This window comes from Rhinopithecus bieti, unplaced genomic scaffold (genome assembly GCF_001698545.2).
Source record: "Rhinopithecus bieti isolate Rb0 unplaced genomic scaffold, ASM169854v2 scaffold_27038, whole genome shotgun sequence".
Taxonomy (NCBI): Eukaryota; Metazoa; Chordata; class Mammalia; order Primates; family Cercopithecidae; genus Rhinopithecus; species Rhinopithecus bieti.
The window spans coordinates 492,634-505,009 of record NW_016812221.1 but is presented as its reverse complement, the minus strand read 5'-3'; the positions used below and the strand labels follow the sequence as shown (position 1 = coordinate 505,009).

At 51.6% G+C, this 12,376-nt stretch overlaps 1 protein-coding gene across 1 annotated transcript in view; it reads left to right on the top strand.

Annotated features, from left to right (window-relative positions):
- The window catches only part of GOLGA3 (golgin A3), a 52,274-nt gene extending 44,010 nt beyond the window's left edge, over positions 1-8,264 (top strand). The window contains exons 18-23 of the mRNA XM_017895631.1: positions 1,470-1,609; positions 2,152-2,284; positions 2,797-2,919; positions 3,773-3,937; positions 5,152-5,315; positions 5,914-8,264. Coding sequence (XP_017751120.1) covers positions 1,470-1,609; positions 2,152-2,284; positions 2,797-2,919; positions 3,773-3,937; positions 5,152-5,315; positions 5,914-6,103 — 915 coding nt within the window. The 3' untranslated portion in view covers positions 6,104-8,264. The remainder of the gene's footprint in view (positions 1-1,469; positions 1,610-2,151; positions 2,285-2,796; positions 2,920-3,772; positions 3,938-5,151; positions 5,316-5,913) is intronic.
- Positions 8,265-12,376: the final 4,112 nt, after the last annotated feature.

Here is a 12,376-nt window from a genome sequence, read left to right as displayed (position 1 = left end):
CAGTAAAGCTTCTTTCGTGCCTATAACCTGGCTTTGCCACAGCCTTTGAGAACTTTTCTATGATAATGTAATTGATATAAAAATTAAAAGCTTCTTGATTTTTTTTTTTAAAGGGATGAAACAATAAAGTTTCCTTATAAATAGAATTAATTTTAAGATGTAGCAGGTGGCTGGGCACGGTGACTCACGCCTGTAATCCCAGCACTCTGGGAGGCTGAGGTGGGCAGATCACCTGAGGTCGGGAGTTCAAGACCAGGCTGACCAACATGGAGAAACCCTGTCTCTACTATAAATACAAAATGAGACTGGCGTGGTGGCACATGCCTGTAATCCCAGCTACTTGGGAGGCTGAGGCGGGAGAATCGCTTGAACCCAGGAGGCGGAGGTTGCAGTGAGCCGAGATCACGCCATTGCACTCCAGCCTGGGCAACAAGAGTGAAACTGTCTCAAAAAACAAAAAAAATTGTGGCAGGAATATTTTAATAGGAGCAGTTAACAGCTTTCTTTTGGCCTCCCAGCCCTCATCCGCCCAGCCGTTTAACCCTTGCCTGGGGCCTGCTTCTGGGCCGTGGTTCAGGCTGAGCTCACACGGTGCCCCAGCTCTCCAGCTTTCGCTCTGTGCTTAGGTTTCATTTAATGCTTTTCGTTGTTTTTTGTTTGTTTGTTTTGTTTGTTTTTTTGTTTGTTTGTTTGTTTTTTAAGACAGAGTCTCACTCTGTTGCCAGGCTGGAGTGCAGTGGCACGATCTTGGCTCACTGCAAGCTCCGCCTCCCGGGTTCAGGCCATTCTCCTGCCTCAGCCTCCCGAGCAGCTGGGACTGCAGGCACCCGCCACCACGCCCAGCTAATTTTTTGTATTTTTAGTAGAGACGGGGTTTCACCGTATTAGCCAGGATGGTCTCGATCTCCTGACTTCGTGATCTGTCTGTCTTGGCCTCCCAAAGTGCTGGGATTACAGGCGTGAGCCAGCGCGCCTGGCCTATTTATTTTATTTTTGAGACCGGGCCTCACTCTGTCACCCCGGCTGGAGTGTAGTGGCGCGATCACACTCCCTGCAGCCTGGAACTCCTGAGCTCAAGCGATCCTTCCACCTCAGCCTCCTGAATACCTGGGACCACTATGCCCTGCTAAGTTTTTTATATTTTGTGGAGACATGGTCTTGCTATGTTGTCCAGGCTGTGAATACACTGGAAGAAGACTATATAAACTATTTTGACCGAAAAATCTTGAATGAGTGTTTGTGAATGAATGTTCTCGAATGAATGTTTGTGTTCATTCAACAGACAGCAGCAGCCACATGAGTGTGCCGAGCTCCAGGTCAGGTGGAACTTGACAGGCCTGTGGAGAAGCACACGCCAGCAGCCAAGACGTGCACGGGGCTGGGAGTGGATTCACCTACTGCGTCCGGCGTGTTGTAAAGCTGCAGGTGCCATGCAGGGGGTATGGACAATGTGATTTCCTTCCTCCTAGGTGGCCGCTGCCAAGGTGGAAGCTGGGCACAACCGCCGCCACTTCAAGGCGGCCTCCTTGGAGCTGAGTGAGGTGAAGAAGGAGCTGCAGGCCAAGGAACACCTGGTGCAGAAGCTGCAGGCTGAGGCCGACGACCTTCAGTGAGTGCCCGGGCCCTGCACAGCGGGGCCTGGGCCATGCCAGGCCTCACGGCTGTCCTGGCAATGGGCGGGGTCTAATTCATCACCTTCAGCGCAGCGAGGGTCATCTATTTTTGCAAATTGCCGAGTACTTGAGTGTGAATCATAGGAGAGTAGAGGGCACCCAGTGTCTGTCTCCAGAAGCCCGAGCCTCGCTCACTGCCCCGTGTCCTCCCCCGAGAGAGAGCGCCCAGCACGAGTACTTAGCTTCAGGTCCGAGGCGGGAAGGGGCGGCCCGGCGCAGGGCTGATGCTGTGGCTCTGTGGGCCCCAGGCGCTGTGGTCTCTGGGATCCGTGAGGGGAGCTGGCGAAGGGTGAGTCTCAGATACTTTGTGAGGACTGCCCGAGTGCACGTTGGGGCACCAAGCATGGCTGCAGCTCGCAGCGCACAGTAGAGGGCCTGCCGGGATGGATGCCTTCCCCAGGCAGCGTTTCCCAGCAGGAGGGCACGGCATGCTGAAGGAGCACAGCAGTTCCCTGCTTTCTTGTTTTTTTTACGCTAGGATTCGGGAGGGGAAACATTCCCAGGAGATAGCACAGTTCCAAGCGGAGCTGGCCGAGGCCCGGGTGCAGCTCCAGCTCCTGCAGAAGCAGCTGGACGAGCAGCTCAGCAAACAGCCTGTGGGAAACCAAGAGGTGATGGTTCGCGGGGGCTGGATTCGCAGGGCTGGACTCACGGGTACCCTGGGTGACTTCACTCCGTCCTACTCGGGGAGGAATAGTGATGGTTTTCTGAATATGGTATTAAAAGATAAACCAGGCCAGGCGTGGTGGCTCATGCCTGTAATCCCAGCACTTTGGGAGGCCGAGGCAGGCGGATCATGAGGTCAGGAGATCGAAAGCATCCTGGCTAACACAGTGAAACCCCGTCCCTACTAAAAACACAAAAAATTAGCTGGGCATGGTGGCGGGCACCTGTAGTCCCAGCTACTCGGAAGGCTGAGGCAGGAGAATGGGGTGAACCCGGGAGGCAGAGCTTGCAGTGAGCCGAGATCACGCCACTGCACTCCAGCCTGGGTGACAGAGCAAAACTCCGTCTCAAAAAAAAAATAAATAAATCAAATGAACCGACGCACAGCTAAAGCTGTTTTCCAGGGCAGTAAAGCCGCTTCAACATTCTGTTGGCCATGTGACTTTCCCCTCTTTAGATGGAAAATCTCAAATGGGAGGTGGATCAGAAAGAAAGAGAAATCCAGTCCTTGAAGCAGCAGCTGGACTTGACGGAGCAGCAGGGCAGAAAGGAACTGGAAGGGCTACAGCAGCTGCTGCAGGTATCTGTGTGTGAGACGCTGGGCACAGGCGGGAGCAGCACTTCCCGGGGCGGCCCCTGGTTCCCGTGCCGTGTGGCCTGTGGCCAGGCAGTGCTCCCGGGGAGCTGGCACCCTCGTCCAGTGGGGCGCTCGCAAAGTCACCTGGTCCATGTCACACGGCAGGACGGAGGCAGGGCTAAAGCTTGGGCCGGCTCCAATCCCTTGGCTGCTCTGTGTGACACTGACCAAGAATGTGATTTCATGGAGTCCAGCAAATGGGAGGGTGCATGGGAAAAATTTGCCAATCTGCAATAAACTTCTCGACAAAGAGCTCAGGGTTCGGTCTTGACTGCTCGGGAAAGGAGTGTAATTGCCGAGTCCCCCTCGTAAATGAGGGGCTTGAGTCACAGTGAGAACTTACAGATACAGGCAGAGGAGCATCCATCAGCCAAAAACCCAGAATCTGGCCAGGCACAGGGGCTCATGCCCGTAGGCCCAGCGCTTTGGGCAGTGAGCTGTGGTTGGGCTGCTGCACTCCAGCCTGAATGTCAGAGACAGACTCTGTCTGGAAAACACAAAACAAAACAAAAACCCACAATTTGAAACTTTGTGAGCGTCAGCATGACAAAGGAGATGCTCATTGGAACATTTCAAATGTCTGGATTATGGATACTCAGCTGGTAGGTGTGATGCAAATATTCAAAATTCCAAAAGTTGACACACTTCTGGTCCTGAGCGTTTTGGACCTGGACTGGGACCATCGAGACGGCGCCGAGGAGGACACACATGTGCTTAACCTATGAAAATACAAACTCGTATCTTGGCAGGATGTTTAAGATCTGTTAACTTAAAAATCTGACTTCATTTTCCACAGAATGTCAAGTCTGAGTTGGAGATGGCCCAGGAAGATCTGTCCATGACCCAGAAAGATAAATTCATGCTCCAGGCAAAAGTGTCGGAGCTGAAGAACAACATGAAGACCCTGCTCCAGCAGAACCAGCAGCTGAAGCTGGACCTGCGCCGCGGTGCGGCCAAGACGGTACTCAGGCCCGCATCCCTCCCGGGGTAGCCAAGCTGTGCTGTAGATGCTCTTGGACAGGAGGCTGGCAGGCGTGTTAGTCATTCAGACATAAACGGATGTCCGTTTATGTTGTTTAGCCCACACTGAGCAGCGGCTGTATAAAGTCAGTGATAATGAGATGTCCTGCTCAGGTGACAGATGAAATCATTTCATTCTGGTTTCATTCATCCAGCAGCGTTTGCCTCATTTCTGAATTCAAATACCACTTTGTTGGCCAGGTGCAGTGGCTCAAGCCTGTAATCCCAGCACTTTGGGAGGCTGAGACGGGCAGATCACAAGGTCAGGAGATCGAGACCATCCTGGCTAACCCGGTGAAACCCCGTCTCTACTAAAAAAAAAAATACAAAAACTAGCCGGGCGAGGTGGCAGGCGCCTGTAGTCCCAGCTACTCGGGAGGCTGAGGCAGGAGAATGGCGTAAACCCGGGAGGCGGAGCTTGCAGTGAGCTGAGATCCGGCCACTGCACTCCAGCCTGGGCGACAGAGTGAGACTCCTTTTCAAAAAAAAAAAAAAAAAAAAAGGCAAATACTACTTTGTTACAATGTGCTTTGTAAAGCAGATGAGCAGCTGGTCTGTGACTTGGCAGTCCCTGCTGTGTGCGAAGGGCTGGGGCCCGGGAGCTGCGCCCAGGCGCCCGGCGGTTTTCTGTGCTCAGTCCACATCCATGCTTTCCAGGAGGCAGTTGGGAGGGCAGTGCTCGGATTCAGAGGCCGTTTTGCGTCGTCTGCCTATCTGTGGAAAAAGTCTGAAGTCCTAGAAAAGGGAGCCTAAGTTGGAAAACGTACTTAATTTCTTAGGGTAGTTCCACGTAAAGGCCTTGAGTCTCTGATGGGAAAAGCCTCTGGGAGAGCTGTAAGTCTGTGGCTCGGCCCCGTCCTCCTGCGGACCCAGGACTTAGGTTGTCTCTGTGGCTCAGCCCCATCCTCCTGCAGACCCAGGACTTAGGTTGTCTCTGTTTTGCTGTGGTTTTGTGCCTTAGGAATAAAGGTGTTTCCTCAGCCAGCTGTTCTGGAGCTCTGGGGACTGCTGTGCTGTCACGGCAGCCGGGACGGTCCCCTTCCCAGAGGCCCCATGTCCATCCGCTGGGGAGGCCCGTCTGCCACATGCTGTGCTAGTGAGACTGACCCGAGGGAGGGGATGGTGGGAAAGCTGATCATGTGCTTTTCAAAACAGAGAAAGGAGCTAAAAGGCGAGGCCAGCTCTTCCAACCCCGCCACGCCCATCAAGATCCCCGACTGTCCGGTTCCTGCCTCGCTGCTGGAGGAGCTGCTGAAGCCACCACCTGCTGTGAGCAAGGAGCCCCTCAAGAACCTGAACAGCTGCCTCCAGCAGCTCAAGTACGACCATCTTCTGTGCTGCACTTCAGCTAGTGTTAAAGATTATGCCCTCTTTAGCTGGAAGGACACTCCTGGTGCCAGCACTCAGTGAGTGCCCGGCAGAGTTTGAGCAGGTTTATATAAAGGTGGGGGGACTCACAGAACCTCTGAGGTTTATATAAAGGTTGGGGAACTCACACACAGCCTCTGAACTCATAGGCAGAAACTGCCGTGATAGGCCCTGAGAAGCTGGAAGGCCACACGCAGTGCACCTGGCAGCCTGAGGCTGAGTGAAATGTGTAGGGTGGGGCCAGGCGGCACCCTGAGGGAAGGTAACGGAATGGAAGTCGCGTGTGCCAGGCCTCAGTGACAGCTTCCACCCTGCCGCCTGGTCAGGACTGGTCCTTGAGCCTGTGTCCTCTTGCGTACGCCCTCTGCTGTCCTCTGCACAGTGTAGAGAACGGTGCCGAGAATAGCTGAGCTTCTGTGGTCTCGGTTGGTTTGCGGGTCCCCGAAGCTGCCCAGCTCCACTCAGGTGCTAGCGACCGAGGCTGCCCACGGGTGGCGTGTTCTGCCTGGCACGTGTGTGATCTGAGCCGCCTTCCTCCTTCTGTCCCAGGCAGGAGATGGACAGCCTGCAGCGCCAGATGGAGGAGCACACCCTCACAGTGCACGAGTCTCTGTCCTCGTGGACTCCGGTGGAACCAGCCACTGCCAGCCCTGCGCCCCCTGGGGGTCATGCCAACCCACGTGGTAATGCCCAGAGACACAGTCAGAGCAGGGCTTCCAAAGAAGGGCCGGGACAGTGACTGCTGCGGACTCGCCTCCGTGTCCCGCTGTCCGGAACGCTGTCTTATCCATGCGGGACAGTGACTGCTGCGGACTCGCCTCCGTGTCCCGCTGTCCGGAACGCTGTCTTATCCCTGTTACTTATTCGATTGTGTGGCCGATGTTTTTCTAAGACATGAAATTTAAATTTTGTTTTGCCTTTAACAAGGAGTAAAATATATAACAGAATGAGAGCCAAGGAATAGAAAAACATTCGAAGATTACAATTAGCTTTTCCCATGGAATGACCAAATTTTAAAAGCCTAATAGGCTCTCGGCGAGGAGCTTCGCACGTGTCTGAAGGGTTATTTGTAGGACATGTCTTCTGAGCGGTCACCGATGCTGCTCTCTGCAGGTGACGGGGAGAGGCTGCATGACGGGGTGTGCGGCACCAGCGCCTGGCCAGGCGGGCTGCAGTCTCAGTTCCCTGTTCCGTTCAGTAAGAGCTTTACTTTTCTGCAGAAATGAAATTTTATTTGCACCTTTGGCTTTTTGCTTGTTTTTTTGGATAGCCATCCCACCATAGGATGTGGACGTAGACAATGAAGATCATAACCCAACCTTTTTTCTTTTTTTTTTTTTGAGATGGAGTCTCGCTCTGTCGCCCAGGCTGGAGTGCGGTGGCACCATCTTGGCTCACTGCAAGCTCTGCCTCCCGGGTTCACGCCATCCTCCTGCCTCAGCCTCTCGAGTAGCTGGGATTACAGACGCTCGCCACTATGCCAGGCTAATGTTTGTATTTTTAGTAGAGATGGGGTTTCACCGTGTTGGTCAGGCTGGTTACGAACTCCTGACCTCAAGTGAGCCGCCCACCTCAGCCTCCCAAAGTGCTGGAATTACAGGCATGAGCCACCGCGCTCAGCCTGTAACCCAATCTTTAACAAGCGTATGCTCATATTATTTAAGAAGAACATATTTGTCTTATTATTGATTGCCTTTTGAAAATTAGTTGGGAATAATTTACCTGTAGGATTTAGGGATGTCAGAAAATTCTGTTCTAAGAAATATAATTATTTTATTTACCTTCTAAAGCCAAATATTCTTACACAGAAAGGTCCTCTGTTGTTCTGGTTTTACTTTGTTGCTAAGGGTCTTTCCTTCCTGCCGGTCTCTTCCTCTCAGGCCACTGGTCCTGTGTGATTCCACCATGGCTGGCCACCGGGAAGGGGCAGCTTGGACCCTTGGTCAGGCCTGTAGGCCATCAGGAGGCACAAGGACACTGAGGCCCCGTATCTGATCTGACCTTTGTGGGGCACAGGGAAAGGCCAGAGGGAGAGGAAGGAAGGTGGAGGAGGAGGAGGAGGAGAGCAGGCCAGGGGCTCCCTGCAGCGACTCTTGCCGTTTCTCCTGGAGCCACAGCCAGGTGTAGATAGCAGGTGGTAACAAGCCTCACACTTCTATGCCCAAGTGAAAATCTTTACCAGTGTCTGAGGGAGCGCCTGTACTCGTGCAGTCACCAAGAGAAGTCCTGGGTCCTTTGTGCTTACACCAGCATCATGTGGAGAGCAGAGGCGATTTCTGGGAGAGACAGGCCAGCACCGTGAGGAAGGTGGCTGTGCTGTCCCCAGGTGTCTCAGAAACAGATGCCTTATTTAAAATCAGCACTACGTGTGTGAGATCTTCCGTTTCCCACCCCAACTCCTGAAACATTGCAGACACTGGGAGAGTTGGGGTCTGTAAGTTGTCCCCTAGTTTGTTAAGAAAATCTAAAATAATATTTATTGTATGAGGAGAGAGAGAGAATGGGTCTGCGTGGCCTCCTTTGCAGAGGTATGGGTCTGAAACGAGGTTCTGAGTGTCACTGGCCAGGCCAGATGTGCTCATGTCCATATCTTGTGTCTGTTTTGTGGAGAAAAGAGTATGGTATGTTTATGCTATTTGTGTTCTGTTGTAATATACTTTTAGAAGGTTAATTGGTAAGGTTAAGGTAGCATTAACCACAAAGATGTTTGGTATTTAAAAAATATTCTCTAGCAAGTATTAGAACTTCCAAAATATATATATCATTTGTACAGGGTTAATTTTGAAATAATACTTGAAAATTTCATTATAAATATATCCTTTTATCTTAAGTTGAAGGTGTTATTTACTAAATTGTTCTTGTACCATTAGAAAAGAAAAATACAGTAATTTACATTCTTATTTATTTGGGCTGCACTACCCCTTTGTTTTAATATTAAAATCAAGAAATCGGGCCGGGCGTGGTGACTCATGCCTGTAATCCCAGTACTTTGGGAGGCTGAGGCAGGTGGACCACCTGAGGTCAAGAGTTCCAGACCAGTCTGGCCAACATGGCAAAACCCTGTCTTTACTAAAAATATAAAACTTAGCTGGGTGTGGTGGTGCACGCCTATAATCCCAGCTACTCAGGAGGCTGAGGCAGCAGAATCGCTTGAACCCGGGAGGTGGAGCTTGCAGTGAGCCAAGATTGCGCCACTGCACTCCAGCCTGGGCAACATAGCGAGACTCCCGTCTCAAAAAAATACTAATAAATCAGTAAGAAAATTTTTAAAAATTAAAATCAAGAAATCACACACATTCGGTGGGGAGCGACTTCTCATGGAAAGTCCTCAAGTGAGCGATGTTCACCGTGTGTTTTTTTTTCTCTTAGGACAAACTAATTCTGAAAATACTCAAGGCAGCTCTGCGTTGCTCACCCCGCTTTTCCTGTGTGTGCCCTCGGGCGTGATACCTCCCCGGCGCTCTGTGGCCACCGGTGCCAGGGCCCCCTCTGGTTGGCAGGGCCTGGCTGCCCTCGCTGTCCGCGGTGAGTCTTGGTGTTTTCATGCACAGCTTGTGCTTCTGGATCTGAGACCTCTTGTGTTCACGCGGACACGGCCTTCAGGCTTCCTCTCTTAAGAAGATGCCTAGAAGAGGAAGTTGGGTTTTTTGTTTTTTGAGACAGTCTCGCTCTGTCGCCCAGGCTGGAGTGCAGTAGCGCGATCTCGGCTCACTGCAAGCTCCGCCTTCTGGGTTCAAGCCATTCTCCTGCCTCATTCTCCCGAGTAGCTGGGACTACAGTGCCCGCCACCACACCGGGCTAATTTTTGTATTTTTATAGGGGTGGAGTTTCACCATTTTGGCCAGGCTGGTCTCGAACTCCTGACCTCAGGTGATCTGCCCGTTTCAGCCTCCCAAAGTGCTGGGTTTACAGGCGTGAACCACCACCCCCGACTGAAGTTTTAAATTGCCAGCTTTTTTTTTTATTGTTGAGGTTTTTTTCTTATCTCCAAGGGACTCTCCCGGCACTTCTACCTCCCAGAGTTACTTCAGTGCGTAAAGTTTGAATTATTTTGTTCTTGTGGGCAGAAGTGGGAATGATGGAATATCCTCATGGAAAAGGCAGTGAAGTCGGGAGTATTGCTTAGAAAACAGGGTCCCCAGAGCATTATGCGGCGTGTTCGTCCCCACGCTGCGTGTCACAACAGGCTTGGGCACTTCACGACGTCACTGCTTGTTTTTCTGACGCTCCCAAAACAATGTAACTTGGTTTTCATGTGTTTTTCCATGGTGTGTGTGAGATTGATGCTACGGGTCTTACGGACTCACACCCCTGTTCCCAACCTCTGCAATATGGATCAGGCAGTGATTTTGATAGGATGTGAAACGGACTCACCTCAGGTGGGTCCAGCAGGGCCCTGCCCCCGCAGAACACAGTCCGTGCTGCGCTGTGCTGTGCTAGGGAGTTTGCCCTCAACTCTCCTTGGTGTAGGGTTCCCACAACATAGAGTTCTAGTTCCCTGAGGTCTTTAAAAACAAAAACAGAATGTTGTATGTGAAGATTCTCGGAGGGGAGGGGACCAGCAAATCTGAGAGAGAACCGTCCTGGAGCCTCCCTTCGAGGAGCCCTCTGACGTGAGGACTTGAGTGATGCTGTGGTGTGAGGCGTTCTAAGCTCACTGACCGGAAGGTCCAGGCGAATCTCATCATACGGTGATCTCAGGCTCTCACAGGATCCTGAGGGAAATGCGTTAGAGGGTCTGGAAAATTCAGTGCTTTTGAGTTACTCATTTTATTAAAAATTTCCTCACAAAAGAGAGCCCTCAAGTTGTGGCTGTTCTGGGGAAAGGGGTCACCTTGTCTGACAAAACGTAACTTTAAAAAGCACGTTGATTTTTTACAAATGTAAGTGTGCTTGGGAATTCCTTAAATTTTGTGCAATAAACTATTTTTTGGTAAAGATTTTCATATTCATTGGAAGCTTCATTTTAATATTTATATTTTGTTGTTTGGAGAGTAACTTTTTAATCTCATGTTATTACACACACTGTTCAACACATGCTTTAAAAGAGAATTCTAGTGCCCTGCCAGTTTCAGGCAGGAGTGAAGCTAACTTCTGTGGCTTGTGACAACAGCAGACGCATGGCATCGCCTCCTCCGCGCTTGGCCCACACTTCGCCCGTTGCCATTTGCCAGGAATTCAGGAGGGGGAGCGAGCTTCCCGGTGGACCAGGGGAAGGATGGTGGCCGCTCTGTGCAGCGGCGCCTCAGCTGGGCCTCATCATGCAGGTGCTGCCCTCTGCTGGGCCTCCCTGGTGACGGTGCAGTCATGACTCTCAGACCTCAGCAATGTGACTTCCCAGATTCTGTCTTTTCCATCCATACTTTGATTTTGATCATTAAGAGTTAACCAGGCGTAAACTGCGTGCGGTTGCTCACGCCTGTAATGCCAGCACTTTGGGAGGCTGAGCGGGGGTGGGTCACCTAAGATCAGTAGTTCAAGACCAGCCCTGCCAACATGGTGAAACCTCACCTCTACTAAACCTAAAAATTAGCCTGGCGTGGTGGTGTGTGCCTGTAATCCCCACTAGTCAGGAGGCTGAGGCAGAAGAATTGCTTGAACTTGGGGGGCGGAGGTTGCAGTGAGCCGAGATCGCGCCACTGCACTCCAGCCTGGATGACAGTGTGACTCTTATCTCAAAAAAAAAAAAGAATGAGTTAACCAGGTATAGAGTTTTCAGTCAGACGTTAGTAGAGGCCACCATGGTTTAAAAAGTACAGAAAAGGGACAGGAAGTGGTAGTCACCGGGCTTGGCCCTGTGGGATTAATGCACTTTTTCCTGTGACTGCTTTACCCGCTTCTGTACCCAGGGAGTTACTACACAGATCAGAGTAAAAATTCCCTGACCACCTTCTGTGGCCTTAACTTTCTGAAATATTAAGGATATAACTTTTGTCTATAGTAACCCTTAAGGGGACATGTTTATATCTGAACTTTTTCCTTTTCTCCATGGAGTTGCTACGTGTTTGCAGGCACTGCACTGACTGGCTGACAGGTGTATCTTCAGCTGTGTCTGTCTCAGCAGCTTGAAGCTCCATGCTGCATCCTGCTACAGAGCTCGGCAGTGGGTGTCAGGAGCGGTTTTGGCAGACGCGGATGGGTCACTTCTTCCTGGCTTAGTGTGGCATCAGGTATTGTCAGGAATTTAGGTTATCGCTGATGGGAGGCTGAGGATTTAAAAATCACCAGGTCACTTGGAGATCTGAGACTTCAGGTAGTATTAGGAAGCAGGCCGGGCGCGGTGGCTCATGCCTGTAATCCCAGCGCTTTGGGAGGCCGAGGCGGGTGGATCACTCAAGGTCAGGAGTTTGAAACCAGCCTGACCAACATGGCGAAACCCCATCTCTACTAAAAATACAAAAATTAGCCGGGTATGGTGGCGGGTTCCTGTAACCCCAGCTACTCAGGAGGCTGAGGCAGGAGAATCGCTTGAACCTGGGAGGCGGAGGTTGCAGTGAGTGAAGTTCGTGCCGCTGCCCTCCAGCCTGGGTGACGGAGACTCCAGAAAAAAAAAAAAAAGGAAGCAGGAAGCAGATGATAGGGGAAGCTAAGCTGGTGATTTACACTCCTGCCGCCTAGCTCGATCCTGCTGCCTAGCTCGATGGATGAACGTGACAGTTGCTGGCAGCATCCCCAAGCCTTTCCTAGATGATGAGAAGAATTCCCAGCCTCGGTGGCGTCTACAGTCAGAAGCATTTGTTGGAACTTGGTGGCCTCTACACATGCTTCCGTCTGAGGGTGAATGTTGCAGGTTACAATAAAAAGTGTACTTGGGCAGTGGCCTTTCTCCTGGACACAGGGCGATGTTAAACTGCTGCTGGGCCGCCTCTGCCGATGTTTGCAACGCCCTCTGCTCGCCTGTGTGTGTGGGGTCCTACAGTCCTCCCCCGGCAGTGCCCTCTGTTCACCTGTGTGTGGGGGCGTCCTACAGTCCTCCCCCGGCAGTGCCCTCTGTTCACCTGTGTGTGGGGTC